This window comes from Pseudophryne corroboree, chromosome 4 (assembly GCF_028390025.1).
Source record: "Pseudophryne corroboree isolate aPseCor3 chromosome 4, aPseCor3.hap2, whole genome shotgun sequence".
Taxonomy (NCBI): Eukaryota; Metazoa; Chordata; class Amphibia; order Anura; family Myobatrachidae; genus Pseudophryne; species Pseudophryne corroboree.
Genome location: NC_086447.1, coordinates 842,069,829 through 842,086,226, shown reverse-complemented (window position 1 = coordinate 842,086,226; position 16,398 = coordinate 842,069,829). Strand labels below are relative to the sequence as shown.

Genomic DNA, 16,398 nt, shown 5'->3' with positions numbered 1-16,398 from the left:
TGACACTGGAATAAGTAACAGGTGGCAGAAGACTGCTAGATTTGGTGCAGTTGAATATTATTAGAGTAAGAAAAGGATAAGCACATGGGGGAAGAGGGCCCTGCTCGTGAGAGTTTACATTCTAAAGGGGAGGGGTAGACAGACAGGGGTGAGACAGATGGGGTAAATAGAGAGCATGGAACAGAGGTTTAGGATGAGATTTGGCTGGGTTTGGTGAAGAAGTGGGTCTTGAGAGCCCGTTTGAAGTTTTGTAGAGAGGCGGAGAGGTAAGGAATTCCAGAGAAGTGGTGCAGCACGTGAAAAATCTTGGAGGTAGGAGTGGGAGGAAGTAATCCGTAGGCAGGAGAGTCGGCGTGCATTAGCAGAGCGAAGAGGACGTGTGGGAGTATAAAGGGAGATAAGGTCAGAGATGTAGATGGGAGAGGAGTGGGTGAGGGCTTTGTAAGCAAGTGTGAGAAGCTTGAAATGGATTCTGAAAGGGAAGGGGAGCCAATGAAGGTCTAGTAAGAGAGGAGAGGTGGACGTAGTGCGTTTGGTGAGGAAAATGAGCCGGGCAGCAGCATTGAGGATAGATTGGAGTGGAGAGAGGTATTTGTCAGGAATGCCAGTCAGGAGGAGATTACAGCAGTCCAGTCTGGAGATGACCAGTGAGTGGATAAGAGTCTTAGTAGCATCCTGGGTCAGAAAGGGTCTAATCCTGGAAACATTTTTTAGATGAAAACGGCAGGTTTGTGAGAGGTGCTGAATGTGTGGTTTGAAGGAGAGGGAGGAGTCAAGGATTACTCCAAGACAGCGCACTTGGGGGCTAGAGGAGATAGTACTGCCATCAATAGATAATGAGATTGTAGGAGGTGAGGTTATGCGGGAGGGAGGGAAGATGATCAGCTCGGTCTTAGACATGTTAAGTTAAGAAAGCGCTGGGACATCCAGGAAGAGGTAGCAGAGAGACAGTTGGAGATACGAGTGAGGAGAGCAGGGGAGAGGTCTGGAGAGGAAAGATAGATTTGAGTGTCATCAGCATAGAGATGATATTGGAAACCAAAAGAACTAATGAGCTTACCTAGTGAGGACGTATAGAGAGAGAAGAGAAGAGGACCAAGGACAGAACCTTGGGGTACCCCTACAGTTAGTGGAAGTGAGGGGGAGGTGGAGTCATGAGAGGAGACAGAGAATGAACGGTCAGAAAGGTAGGAAGACAGCAAAGAGAGGGCAGTGTCACGCAGACCAATGGAGTAAAGGATTTGCAGTAGGAGAGGATGGTCCACAGTGTCAAAAGCAGCAGAGAGATCAAGTAGAATAAGTAGAGAGTAGTGTCCCTTAGATTTAGCAGCATGAAGGTCATTGCATACTTTTGTAATGGCAGTTTCAGTGGAGTGGAGAGGACGGAAGCCAGACTGGAATGGGTCAAGCAATGAGTGTGAGGAAAGAAAGGAAGTAAGGCGTTTGTAGACAATACGCTCAAGGAGTTTGGAGGCAAAAGGGAGGAGAGAGATGGATCGGTAGTTGGAGAGAGTGTTTGGATCAAGGGTAGGTTTTTTAAGAATAGTAGAGATGAGTGCATGCTTGAAGGCAGAGGGGACAGTGCCTGATGAGAGGGCGAGATTGAGAAGGTGGGAAAGATGGGAACAAGGAGAAGGAGAGAGGTAGCAGAGGAGGCGAGAGGGGATAGGGTCAAGTGGGGAGGTGGTGAGGGGACAGGAACGAATGAGGGCCATGACTTCCTCTCCAGATGCATGGGAGAAAGATGTCAGAGTTGGTGCGAGGGATGGGAGGGTTGGTAAGGGATGGGAGAAGGCTGGTTACTAATGGTCTGTTGTGATGTGATGTCCTGAGGTATGGAGTCAATTTTGGATGTGAAGTACGTGGCAAAGTCAAGAGCAGAGAGTGAGGAAGGGAGACGAGGTGGAGGTGGGCAGAGGAGTGAGTTGAGAGTGGCAAACAGGCGCCAGGGGTTGGAAGACTGGGAGGAGATGAGGTTCTTGAAGTATGACTGTTTAGCAAGAGAAAGGGCAGCACTGAAGGATGAGAGCATAAGTTTGAAAATAGGATTTTGGTACTTACCAGGTAAATCCTTTTCTTTGAATCCATAGGGGGCACTGGAGTACTCTTGGGGATATGGACGGCTTAGCAGAAACAAAGGCACTGAATATTTAAATTTAGAACTCTCCACCCCTCCATATCCCAGAGTACCTCAGTGTACGACCTCAGTGTTTTTTACTGAGCGAACAAGACTATAGAGAGGTTGACAATGGAGAATTCCTATCACATAACGGACAACAACAAAGTTGACCCATAACGTTACTGTCAACTAAACAGTTGACCCATAACCGATAGACGTTTATAATTTGAACCAATCGGTGAAAATTTCTTACCATAAGCTCCTCTGAGCTTAATACAATCCTGGTAAAATGTGTTACCATAAGCTCATTTGAGCTTAAAACAACCCAGGTAAAACTGCTCTGGGTGGGCGTCCAGTGCCCCCTATGGATTCAAAGAAAAGGATTTACCTGGTAAGTACCAAAATCCTATTTTCTTTTTCATCCACTAGGGGTCACTGGAGTACTCTTGGGACGTACCAAAGCTTCCCTCGTGGGCGGGAGAGCTGTTTGACACCTGTAACAGTAGACGGCCAAAGCTAGATGCTGATGCCGCAACCGTTTCATAACGTGTAAACGCGCACAAACATGTGCACTGAAGGCTATGTAGCCGATAACGTGTAAACGCGCACAAACGTGTGCACTGAAGGCTATGTAGCCGCGTGGTAGACGCTCCACGACCAGCTGGTCATGACATTCCCACAGAACCTGTGGGATGAGCTATTACTGATGAGCTATTACTGACGTAGGCGACTGTAACTTAGCCTTAAAGTAAGCCTGACTTGTAGTCATTTTTATACAACTGGATAATGTCTGCTGAGAAACTGGCTAACTCCAGTTGGCAGCATGATAGATAACAAACAACGTAAACGTATTACGTACTGTAGACGTTCGGGACATATAGACGCGTTATGCGTGTACCACATTCATAATTCTAGAATGTACTGTCAACACAGGAACCACTATTGGTTTATTGATGTGAAGAATAAGAAATCGGAATTGGTCCGAAGTTCTGCTTTGTTATGATAAAACTCAAACACGGTGGCTTGGAATACAAGGCACCCAAATATGAAAACAAAACCCCTTGCCGAAGCTACGGCTAGAAGAAAAACGTTTTCCAATTGAGACACTTAATCCCCATTTGTTGTAAGGGTTCAAAAAATATGAAAACTGTAAGAAATCTGAACCCAGCTTCAAGTCGCATGGCGCTGTAGGTGGGATAAATGGAGGCTGCACCTTGATGACACCTTGTAAAAAAGGTGTGTACCTACGCAATAGATTCAACCGTCTGTGAAAATAAATTGACCACACAGATACCTGCACCCTCAGTGCAGATAAACGCAGTTCTCCATCCCACCCCGTCTGTAAATAACAGAATACGGGTAACTTGAAAGATGATGTCGGAAACTTCTGAGCTTCACACCCACCTATATAGGCACACCAAATTGTGTAATAATGAGCTGCCGTAAGCGGCTTCCTAGCTCATAACATGGTTGGTATACCGCTGTAATGCCCTATGTATTTTTTTTTAAGAGGGCGGTCTGAACCCCCACCCCGTCAACCGCAGCCGCGGTACATATGTGAATAGGGGTCAACGAACGGTCCCTGTTGTAACAGGTTGGACGTATTATGAGGGGGCCAAGATCGTGTGCAAGTATTCTTTGGAGCTTCGAGAAGCAAGCTCTCCGAAACCCATGAGATATCACTAGTATGACTGTGACGAACTGTTTTATGATCCGTTTTAGCAACGGAGAGAGTAAAAGAGAGAAGCGGAAAATGGTGGAGGCAGATACACGAAGCTGTATGACCACACGAATGTGAGACCTCCACTGCCACTGCTCTTGTGATCTGTCGTTCTGTACACATACTGAGCGTTTGTAATTGTGGCGAGATGCCATCATGTATACCTGAGGGTAACCCCACTTGTGGATTCACATATGAAACACCTGTGGATTAAATGCCCAGTTTTATGGATAAAATTCCCGACGGGTGAGATCATCTGTCTAACAGATGTCCACTCCCGGAATGATCCCCTTAGACAACATCACCTAATGGTGTTCTGGGCAATTGAGGATTCGAACTACCTGCCGCATTGCCATGCGGCTTCTCGGTCCTCCCTGTTGTTGTGTATGCAACTCCCGTTGCGTTGTCTGACTGCACTTGGACAGACTGAAAGCGAAGCATGTAGTGCATTGTAAATTGCACGGAGTTCCAGGACATTTATAGACAGCAATCTGTCGTGATTCGTTTTAGAACCCGTCGCTGGTCTTTTTAACTACAACTCCTCAACCTCTGAGACTGTCGTCCAGAGTATATACACCCTCGCCCTGAAACCCGGCGAACTAAAGCGCTTTGAAAATACATCATTGTTCCAGCGCGTTGAAAACACATCATTGTTCCTAATAGGCGAATACACCAATGTACCGCTAGTGTGCGTGGCTTTTGCACTATTGTACTAGATGGTATATTTGTTCTTTCTGGTGTAGTAGGTAAATATCTTTGATTTACCGTATTTATAATCTTACCTAGGCACTGAAGTCGTTCAGACGGATTAGATGCGATTGTTTTCGAACTTGACCTGCTACCGTGGTGTACGTTAGTAGCGCAAGTAAAATTAACTTCTGTTGAGACAGAGTTCTTATGAGCAGATTGTCTAAATACGTAACGATTGTCACCGCTAGGGCTCTGAAATGAGCTATTGCCACCAACATCACCTTGGTGAATACCCGAGGCGCTGACAAGAGGCCAAACGGTAGAACCTGAAATGGTTAATGGTTGTGGCGTATTGCAAAACGCCAGAACCTGTGATGCGGTGACCAAACTGGAATGGGTACGCATTGTAAAGATCAAGCGCAATTATGCAATCTTGTGGCTTCAACTATGCAAGTCCTAACTGCAGTAAATCCATTTCCAACTGTAGTAAGTGACTTGCTGATTGAGACTGCGACGGAGCCCTCCGGTTCGCTACCCCAAACAGAGGGGAATAAATAACCCTGACTCTGTTGGTGTACCAGGTGTGGAAATAAAAACAGCTGAAACCAGCAGATGTAAATAGCGGATACATCCATGAGTGGATGTTTGGAAACCCGGCAAATGTCACGTGTAAAGGCGCGCTTCCACAATTGGAAATGCTAGATGGCCTGAGAGGCCGTTAAGCCACTGGCTTGTTGACTTTAGCACCATGGCATTACAAGTCATGACTGTTTTTGTACCACAGCCCTGAAAAGACTGCAGTCTAAAGGGATTAAACGTTGGCCAAAATATTTTGTCTGAATATCAAATTTAGGATCAAACAAGTTCTGTCCTTGTTTTGGTGAAACTAGCGACGATGAAAAGCGAGAATCGTGTTAGCAGAAGCTTTACAGAGATACTCTGCAGCTTTTTATTAACAGTGATCGTCATTGTTTCCATACCTAGAGCGTCTAGTGACCCAAATGTATCCTGTTTATAATGTTTGTCACAGACGACTTTACCAATGACGTATTGTCCCATTTAGAACGGGTAAATAGAGTTAACTGTTAGTCAGATATTTTAAATAATAACTCATTGAAAATCTGTTGTTTATGAAAATCGACAGATTAGATGTTAGAGTCTACCTAATCTCTGTAAAATTTGAGACACTGACTCACTGTTATTAGTAATGTATGGTTGTCAAAACCCCGCACTATCTGACTGCTGGTCTAATGTACCCTTCTCAGTGGTAGGTACCGCTGTGAGGTTTGTATAATTGTCAGATTAAATTATAAGACCATATAAATTAACACCCTGGTACCCAAAGGGATATTGGGCTTTTGGAAAGCTGAGAATCCTTTGTTAGAGCTGGCGGAGTAACTTTCGAGACTCCGATCTTACCGCTGGTGTCGAGCGGCGTTATGCTTAACATAGGATCTGGGACTGACCCTGCTTTCGGAGTGGAAACGTACAAACCAACAGAATTTGCGGTAGATTTATGTACAGACATTATAGTAAACCTTATATTTAGTCTGTGTTGTATGCTTATACAGACAGACACCACAATAGCCAAAGGACAGACTTAAAGTGCGTAATATATATATATATATATATATATATATTTATGGCTAAATATATTTATGGCTAAATACAGTTTACATGGGCCTATGTGAAACCTGAACCAAATTTTCCCACTAACACCCCTGCGCCTCCGGTGGCGAAGAGATGTAGTGTAGGAATGTTCTGGAATTATGGCAGCAACAGGAAACATGATTAAAAATGGCCCCCATGCCATGCTTACATTGTAACTTATAGGAGAAATTACAATACCTGCTGCCCATGATAATCACAGTCTAGTATACACTGATAATCACAGTCCAGTTGACAATCACATGCAGGATACAATAACATCACAGGCAGATGACCTTTAATATAAGCTCTGCCTTAAATATCTTCTATAGCTTCTGTTAATATTAATAACTTCTATAGATAAATATATATATATATAGGCTCAACAGCCTATTACACTTGTAGCATCTGGCAGCTGCAGCCACGCAGTAATCTGCCAGGTCCCCCACTCCCTCCCCCTTCCCTGTACTCCCTGTAGCGCTGTGTCTCAGCGGGGAGCTGGGAAGTTATTGCAGGGAGGCGAAGGACCATAACCCCGAGCAGCAGAAATCGGCTGGCCGGAGCGCGGCGTTGCTAGGCAAGCTGCCCGGGTCTACTATTTCTATGTGAGAGCCCCGCTGTTGTCTGTGCGGCGGGTCTCCATCCCTCCTTCTTTCTGTACTCCCTGCTGTTAGCGGTGAGCCGGGACGCTCACTGCAGGGAGGCGATGCAAAGTAGCGGAGGACGGTTGCTGGGCCGCTGTCGCTAGCCAAGCTGCGGCGGGTCTCCCGTCTGGGGGCTGCATCTCATACAGCTCTGACGGCGCCCTGGTCGCTTTAGACGGAGCGGCTGTGAACGGCACATGTAACGGACCCCACACAGCGGGGCGGCCGCCTGCGCTGACCGCCCCGTTTTCCCCAGCATACCTTATGCGACGGCTTCTAAGCTCAGAGCTCTCCGGGCGTAGCTGCGACGGGGCTTCTATCTGTAAGCTCCGTCCAGCTGCTTGATCCCTTCTTCATGGCTGTGACGGGGCTTCTTTCTGTAAGCTCCGTCCAGCTCTTTGATCACTGTTTTATGGCTGTGACGGGGCTTCTTTATGTAAGTTCCGTCCAGCTGTTGCAGGCCAGTGGGCCTGTGGCTGTGAGGGTGCTCTTTGTGAGGACCGACACGCCATGCGCTGCTGCAGCGGCACTATCCCGGACCCATGTTTTTCAATAAACTGGGAAGGGATGTATAGTAAAAATTGAAAATTAAAAAGTAAAAATGAAAAATTAATAAAAATCTTCCACAAAGTGTGGGAACTCCCACAAGCCGTTGTTAGTGCTTTGAGCACGGAAAAAAACACTGAGGTCGTACACTGAGGTACTCTGGGATATGGAGGGGTGGAGAGTTCTAAATTTAAATATTCAGTGCCTTTGTTTCTGCTAAGCCGTCCATATCCCCAAGAGTACTCCAGTGACCCCTAGTGGATGAAAAAGAAATGGAGGAAGTCTGCCTTAGAGCGTGATTTCCTCCAGTGTCGCTCAGCAGTACGTGAGCATTTTTGCAGATATCTGGTGCATTTGGTGTGCCAGGGTTGAGGTGTTAATTTGTGAGGGTGAATAGTGGTTGGTGGAGCAACAGAGTCAAGAGCAGAAGTAAGGGATGCATTGTATGTGGAAGTGGCTTGTTCAGGGCATGAGAGAGAGAGAAGTGAGTCAAACAGGGAGGAAAGGAATGTGGTGTCAATAGCTTCAATGTTACGCTTAGTGATGGTAGCCTTAGGAGGTAGAGATGGGGAAGTCGAGAGAGATAGGTTAAAGGAGAGTAGGTGGTGGTCAGAGAGGGGAAATGGGGAGTTTGAAAAATCTGAAATATCACAGCGGTGAGTGAAAACCAGATCCAGTGAGCTCCCATTAACATGGGAGGGTGAGGAGGTCCACTGGGAGAGACCAAGTGAAGAGGTGAGGTTAAGGAGTTTAGAGGCCGGGGATTGTGTGGGGATGTCAATAGGGATGTTGAAATCGCCTAGGATAATGGAGGGAATGTCAGAAGAGAGGAAGTGAGGAAGCCAGGAAGCTAAATTGTTGATGAATTTGGAAGCAATGCCAGGGGGGCGGTAAATGACATCTTCTCTAAGATGGAATGGTTGGAAGAGGCGTATGGCATGGACCTCAAATGTAGAGAATGTATGGGATGGTTCTGGTGGTATGAGTTGGTAGGAGTAACTAGAAGGTAAAAGGACCCCAACACCACCCCCATGGCGACCCCCAGGTCGGGGTGTGTGTGTGAATGTGAGGCCCCCAACAGAGAGAGCAGCAGGAGAAGTCATTAAGGTTAGGGTTAGTATTAGGAATAGAATCACATGAAAAAGACATTGTTGACATTACAAAAGTGTCGACATGCTGAATGTCAATATCGTAAATATTGACATAATGACCATGTTGACATTCTCATGCCGACCTAATGAATGTCAACATTATGAATGTAAGCTCTCACGAGCAGGCCCTCAAACCCTCATGTGCTCATCCTTCTCTTACTTAAACCTTCTTTGATAGCACCTAACCCCGCAGGTTTCTGCTGCTGTAGCTATGTTTTTGTACCCTGTACTGGTCCTATATTGTCTTCAACTGAAAGTCACTATTTTGCTGTTTTGATTATCTTGTTTATGTACGCTGTAATTGAGCGCTGCGGATTCCTTGTGGCGCCGTATATAAAGGATAATAGTAATAATGATAATGACTGCGACATAATATACAGAATATAATGGCACTTTCAAATATGTACTGTAGCATGTAACCCTTCATAGGCCCTATACACTGGCAGATCTGCCGCCAAGCTGCCCGACGGCATATATGGCCGACGGGCGACCCGGCAGCGGGGGGGGAGGTGACGGGGGGAGTGAATTTTCTTCACTCCCCCGTCACCCGGCTCCATAGCACTGCATGCTAATACGGACAATCTCGTCCATATTGGCCTGCATACATAAGCGACGGGGCACCAACGATTACCGAGGCGGGGGGCCACGCATCGTTAATCGTTGGTGCCTACACACTGCACGATATGAACGAGTTCTTGTTCATTAATGAACGAGAACGTTCATATCGTGCAGTATTATCTGCCAGTGTGTAGGGCCCTTAACTTTTGTATAAATTGTGGATTATCTTTCAGTAACACATTTGTATAATGGAGTAATGTATGTACAAATATCTTCTATAATAATAATAATAATAATAATAATAATAATAATATAATCATCATCTTGTGGGCCCCAGAGCAACATTTTCAATGGGTTCCTGTACCAATGCTACTAGAGAGACACCTCTCCACAGCACTTGTTAATTTTATGCCCCATAATAATTCCCTACTTCATTTTCTGAACCATAGTAGTGCTTAGTTAATGCTATGTTATGCCCCATAGTAGTGCCCTATTACACATTATGTCACATTGTAGGGCTGCCAGAACACATTAAGCCACATAGTACACCCAATTCACATAACTATAGTGTATTCTCTAAGGCAAAAATTTGTAAGGGCCCCTATGTACCACCCAATGGTAATTTTTTTTTATATAATTCATGTAACTGTGACAGGGAAGGTGGGTACCTCTCAGCTCTGGGCCCCATAGCAGCTGCACTCCCTGCACCTATGGTAGCTACGCCCTTGTATATAACACATGTAACTGTGACAGGGAAGGTGGACCCTCTCAGCTCTGGGCCCCATAGTAGCTGCACTCCCTGCACCTATGGTAGCTACACCCTTGTATATAATACATGTAACTGTGACAATGAAGGTGGGCCCCTCTCAGCTCTGGGCCCCATAGTAGCTGCACTCCCTGCACCTATGGTAGCTACGCCCTTGTATATAACACTTGAAACTGTGACAGGGAAGGTGGGACCCGCTAAGCTCTTGGCCCAATTCCAGCTGTATTCCCTATACCTATGGTAGCTACACCCTTGGTTAATTATTGTTGGCTTACGGTAAACAATATGTGAATATTACAGTCTCAGAAGAGAAGTTCCAACTAATAGCCTGTAGGGGGCAATAATTGTATTTTGCATTTATACTGCAAATATAAATCAGCTGTCACTTTCATGTATAATATATTTTATAACTGCAGATAAAAAGTGAATCTATACATACATTTGATTATTTTCCTTATATCAATAACTTCACTATAAATTTCTGATATTGTAATTGAGTTTCAGCATACTTTGCTGTATGCAACATATTTAATAAATTCAGTCTAATATAAAAAGTATCTAACACTTATTTTAGAGTATCACTGCTTAAGGCAAAATACAAAGAATAATAAAAATAGTCCAAATAGTATAAAATCTGAGTTTATTGAATTTCATTGTCTCAATGAAAGTTAAGTCTTTGCCAAATGATTAAAAAGTCATGAAACGCGTACAAAACTCTCCATAACATTGGAGTTCTATGTATACCCGCGGCTAGCAGGCTACAAGCCGTGGTGTTATGTTACCAGCCGAAGAGGTTATAAATGTGCTCTTTGTAGTTCTCTTTAGAAGTCTGTCACACAGGAAGTCCGATGTGCATGTAAGAATTGCTTCCCCTATGATGAAAGCTGTATATATAAAATATCTGTATAAATAAGAGTAAATTATTCTTCAGGCACTCATTCCTGGCCTCCAGTTAGTTTATGGAAAAGTTCTTCATCCAAAGTTTCATTCTGGTCTTTTGATCGGGTAGAGAGGAAGATATACCCTCCAATATATTCATGAACCACTTTGCAGCTTGCACTTTGACACATGAAGGCGACGGAAATGTTAGGGTCAAACTCAATGGCGACCTAAGAGACAAACAAAGTTAGACGTAAGAGGAATGGAACAGAATCATTTGTGCAAAATAAGTTATTCCTCCACATGTTTAAATGCTCTTTGGGGTTTATTCAATTAGAGGTGAAGCTGACGATGTTATTCCTGAGTGCCCGCCACCCCTCCCCCAGAGGTGGTTAGGAATATCAGCAATGTAGGAGGTACCGCAATGGGTACTAATTATGCGCTCAGCCATACAGCAAGGCAATGTACAGCAGCATTTCACCCCTAACTGGAATGACCCTTAACTGCAGTTCATAGACATTATGAAATGTTGGGTCATTTAAGGTGGTTTATCAGCTCATTAATCTTACAACTAGAGTTTAATGTAATTCAAAATTAATGTTTCTAAATGACACTTAGAAGAAGGAGTCTGAAGATACCTGCTGTATTTCCCAGTTCACATTCCACTGTTTCATGTTGGAGTACCTCCAGGTTGTAACAGGGTCCCCGGTTGCCATATCTATCCTGATAAGTCTGTTGTAGGATACACCAAGTAGTTCATCTTTCTTTATATCCTTAAATCTGTGGAAATAATGAAAACATTCCTATTACCAATTTACCATCAAGTATAGGGGAAGTTAGTGCAGATTTTTTATGATTCATACCAATTATTCTCCCTTTAGCCATACTGCACCAATACAGATGTTGAGTGACTGAGTAAACCAAACCTTCTAAACATAATAATTAGCAGGAGACCAATGCTGGACCACAAGAGGCCTTGGGGACCCTGGCGGATCCTGATAATACCACACTTTAGGTAAGACTTTATCTTCATTTTATGAGCTCCAACGAATACTTATTTTGTCATTCAAGGGTTTATTTTGTTATGATTTTAAAAGACATAAAGGTGGAATCCTCACCAATCAATTGTCCTCCGTTTACTCTTGAAAGGAAGAAATCAACAAGGAAGAAAGGATAAACCTATGAAAAATATGAATTTTACCTTACAATATAGTAGGCCAAGCCAAACTCTGGGAGCGATTGCCATGCCTGGATGAACCTCATTTTGGCTTCAACGAGGGGCATCTGGGAAATGTTCTGCTGTGCCTCCAGAATACGGGAAGCCAACTGTGACAACAGAAATATTTTAATATAGGACAAAAGTGGCCCTAACAAGTTGTGGCGGCTCCATATGTGGAGCTGCAGTGCAGTCCAAAATTCAATCTGCGGAGCCACAACAACTGGTAGTGAATCCCGGCCGGCGATGTTTGGGGCGGCAGTTAATGTGGCTCCCCTGTTTGAATTTTGGACTGCACTACAGCCCCACTTCTGGATCCACCAATGCTAACAAGTGTGTATAAACGACTGTGTATAATAGCTGAATAGTGAATAATAGCTGTATAAATGCCGAGTTCTGTTGCCATCACTTACTAGAAGTAAGTTCTAAGATCCGCACTACTCTTAAAGAAAGATAAAATACCAACCAATCAGCTTCTAACTGCCATTTTACATGCTGTGTTTTAAAAATGACAGTTAGAAGCCATTTGGTTATTACTTTATCTCTCTCCAAAGTTTTATACATCTCCCCCAAGGAGACTAGATAGAAAAAGGTCATATTCTGAGATTTTCTTGGGGAACAGTAGCACCAAAAAATGGGGTAACGTGTTACAGATAAAATTCTACATGTATTTATGCATGATTGTTCACAAAATACCTGTTTTGTTTTGTATTTCTTTGTGTACTTTGGGGACACCAAACACTCAGGCTTTATGTCCACATTTTCAATGTCAGAAGGCACTTGGGCTGTAGTATTTCTGTTCTTCATCCGGAGAAACGAGAGAATGTTCTGTACTTCAGATCGATATGAGCTATCCGCCATTGTCTTTCCTTTTGATGCCAGTATACAAGCAGCCATCCATTTGGCATACTGGCTTTCCTGGTTTTGGAAGGTAAAAGGAATTTAGCACAACATGTACCAGCACTAAACAGGTAAAATAGTCCGGAAGGTGGAATATATAGTATAGGAAATGGGGTGGCACTTGATATACCGGCTGTCGGCGTCCTGGCTCTCAGCATACCAGTGCCTTGATCCCTACAGCCAGTATACCGACAACTATTCTCCCTCTTGGGGTGTCCACAACACCCCTGTAAGGGAAAATAAATAGCATGGCGCGCGCCACCGTGTCTGCAAGGGTCTCTTTTGCGCTCGCCCCGCTGTCGGCATTGGCCTGCTGTCGGGATCCCGACAGCAGGTCACTCGTAGTACACCCTAGGAAATGGTGCTCTAAATTTATTTTTTACAAGGTTTTGACCAGGTTCCAATTCCTGTTACAGCATATTCTACATGTCTCTGGAACTGAGGGGTAGATGTATTATACCTGAACGATTTGTGTAGGTATAGCGTTTCCTGCTTCGCCTCTGGTTCTCTATGTAAAGTGTCAAGTGGGTTTGGAATCAATGATTTCCTGTAACTTTGTTACAGATATACTGTATGAAGGGAAGAAGGAAATTGGGTTGACTCTTTTGAAATGTGATCTGTAAATATTTGTTTTGTAAGATAGCTGGTCTGATTGATATATGAATCCTAAAGGTATATGGGGAAGGATTTCATAATGCTATTGTGTCTTCTGACTATATATAAAGGTCTGCGAGCTCTGAGAGAGAGATCTCTTCTGAGTGAGAGAGGGATATTGGCTGTAAACATCTTGTATGCTGTACCCTCTGAGCAATGCTTGTAAAGAGGAAGGATATTGTCAAATACTTTTTGAGCAATAAACGTCTTGCCTTCAAGACGACTGCTTTTTCATCTTGTGACAAACAGGTTCAGGGATTGGGGGCAACACCTGGCTCAGCCTACCAACCCCTAAGGGGCCATCTGTACCTGATAACGTATTCCACAACTTTATTATTATTTATTACATTGAGCTTCATTTGCTCTGTTCAGTGGTATCTGGATTCTTGACAATCAGAGGGAGGGAATGGAGCATCCCATGTCTAGTGTCAGGATACAACCTCTGTACCTTAGTGTGCAGGCCCAGCGGCTGTACTCAGACAGCACATTGCAGGGAGTTCGGGCTCTTTCAATAATGATGGAAGTGACATTGGCACTGAAGAGCCCTCATCTTGCTATCTGGGACCTTGTCACTATTAGAACTTGACAGCAGACACTGTGAGCTACGCCCTGTTGCCACAGTGGGGCTGAGCTTCCTTACTGACCTCTTTACACTGTTATTCATAGTACAGAGAATACTCATGTCGCTCTGACTATACCCTGCAGAACATTGTTCAGGAGGACTATAAAATGGCATAATAGGATAAATCATGCCATTTCTCTACACTTTAACGCACGTCATGCCCCTCTCTCTACACTCTAGCTCAGATAATGACTCCCGCTCTACACTCTAGCTCAGGTCATGCCCCCTCTATACACTCTAGCTTAGGTCATGTCCCCCTTTCTACACTGTAACTCAGGTCATGCCCCCCTCTTTACACTCTAACTTAGGTCATGCCCCCCTCGCTACACTTTAACTCAGGTCATACCCCCCTCTTTACACTCTAGCTCAGGTCATGCCACCTCTATACACTCTAGCTCAGGTCATGTCCCTCTTGCTACACTGTAACTCAGGTCATGCCCCCCTCTTTACACTCTAATTTAGGTCATGCCACCCTCGCTACACTCTAACTCAGGTCATACCCCCCTCTTTACACTCTAGCTCAGGTCATGCCCCGTCTATACACTCTAGCTCAGGTCATGTTCTCCTCATTACATTCTAACTCAGGTCATGCCCCCCTCTTTACACTTTAACTTAGGTCATGCCCCCCTCTTTACACTCTAGCCCAGGTCATGCCCCCTCTATACACTCTAGCTCAGGTCATGTCCTCCTCACTACTCTCTAACTCGGGTCATACCCCTCTCTTTACACTCTATCTCAGGTCATGCCCCCTCTATACACAAACTCAGGTCATGCACCTCTGTCTACACTCTAACTTAGGTCATGCCCCCCTCTCACACTCTAACTCAGGCCATGCGCCCCTCTTTACACTCTAGCTCAGGTCATGCCCCCTCTATACTCTAACTCAGGTAATGCACCTCTCTCTACACTCTAGCTTAGGTCATGCACCTCTCTCTACACTCTAACTCAGGTAATGCACCTTTCTCAACACTCTAACTCAGATCATGCCCTTCCTATATTCTATATAATTTGCTCCATGATTGTATATATTCTGCAAGGTCTCACATCTTGCCCCTCAGTACTTCCCCTCTTCTCCCCCTATCCTACTATATCTCTCCAGCTCCCCGTTTCCCATCTCTGCTGCCCAATACTCCTACCCTACTGTCACCATTAGTGCACAGTCTCACCATCCTCAGCTTCCCATAATGACCATAGGTCTATTGTCCCACCTCCCCCTAATGTATCTTCACCCTCCTTCTACATTTTTTTTTAACGTTTCTTACAGGCAAGGTATTCAATAATATGTCCTATACAGCACGGATGGCCAAGTTATAAGCCAAAATTATTTTCTCCTTCATCCACTAGGGGACACAGGAGCGCAGTTACAATGGGGAAATAGTAGGCAGTAACTGGGAGCTGGCACTTTAAAACTCAAACACCGTGGCTAGCTCCTCCCCTACTATGTCCCCCCTCTAAGCCAGTCTTTGTTTTGTGCCCAGAGGGAGCTGGTCACGCTTGAGTCTTCTCTGAAGAATTTTTTTTTTCTCTTTCTTGCCATTTGGCCTCCTCATCAGGCCTTTCTCCAGTTCGCGATTCAGGACGCTCATTTCCAGTTCCAGGCCCTTCCGTTCGGTCTCTCTTCTGCTCCCAGAGTATTCACAAAGGTCATGGCGGTCATGATGGCCCTCCTTCGAAAGCAGGGTGTGACGATTGTTCCCTATCTGGACGATCTGCTCATAAAGGCGCGCCCGGCAGACCTGTTACTTCAGAATATCCGGATAACGCAGGACCTTCTGATTCGGTACGGGTGGATCCTGAATTTCCAGAAGTCTCACTTATGCCCCTCACAATGGTTGCTGTTTTTAGGGATGATTCTCGACACAGTCCGTCAGAGGGTTTTCCTTCCTCAGGACAAGATCCTGTCTCTGCAGAAGCTGGTAAGGTCGGTACTTCGACATCGTTGGGTATCAGTGTATCTGTGCATTCGTCTTCTGGGAAAGATGGTAGCGACGTTCGAAGCTCTTCCGTACGGTCGCTTCCACTCTCGACCGTTTCAGCTGTGTCTTCTATATCAGTGGTCAGGATCTCATCTGTTCCTTCATCAACGGGTGACACTATCTCCACCTCCTTTCCCGCTGTTGCCTCGGGTTCTGCAACGCATCAAGAGAGAGAATGCTCTGGTCCTCATGGTGGCTCCAGATTGGCCACACTGGGCTTGGTACTCCACCCTACACCTGTTGTCAGTGGCCGAGCCTTGGTCCCTACCACTACGGGACGATCTTCTACAACAGGGTCCTTTTCTTTATC

General features: G+C 44.9%; 1 protein-coding gene across 3 annotated transcripts in view; it reads right to left on the bottom strand.

The window, feature by feature from the left end:
• Positions 1 to 10,464: 10,464 nt before the first annotated feature.
• Positions 10,465 to 16,398, bottom strand: part of FERMT1 (FERM domain containing kindlin 1) — an 80,412-nt gene continuing 74,478 nt past the window's right edge. For all 3 annotated transcript variants that reach the window (XM_063918589.1, XM_063918588.1, XM_063918590.1), the window contains 4 exons: positions 12,633 to 12,854; positions 11,922 to 12,046; positions 11,359 to 11,500; positions 10,465 to 10,950 (listed from right to left, as the gene is read on the bottom strand). In XM_063918589.1, the coding sequence (XP_063774659.1) occupies positions 10,777 to 10,950; positions 11,359 to 11,500; positions 11,922 to 12,046; positions 12,633 to 12,854 (663 nt within the window). In that variant the 3' untranslated portion in view covers positions 10,465 to 10,776. The remainder of the gene's footprint in view (positions 10,951 to 11,358; positions 11,501 to 11,921; positions 12,047 to 12,632; positions 12,855 to 16,398) is intronic.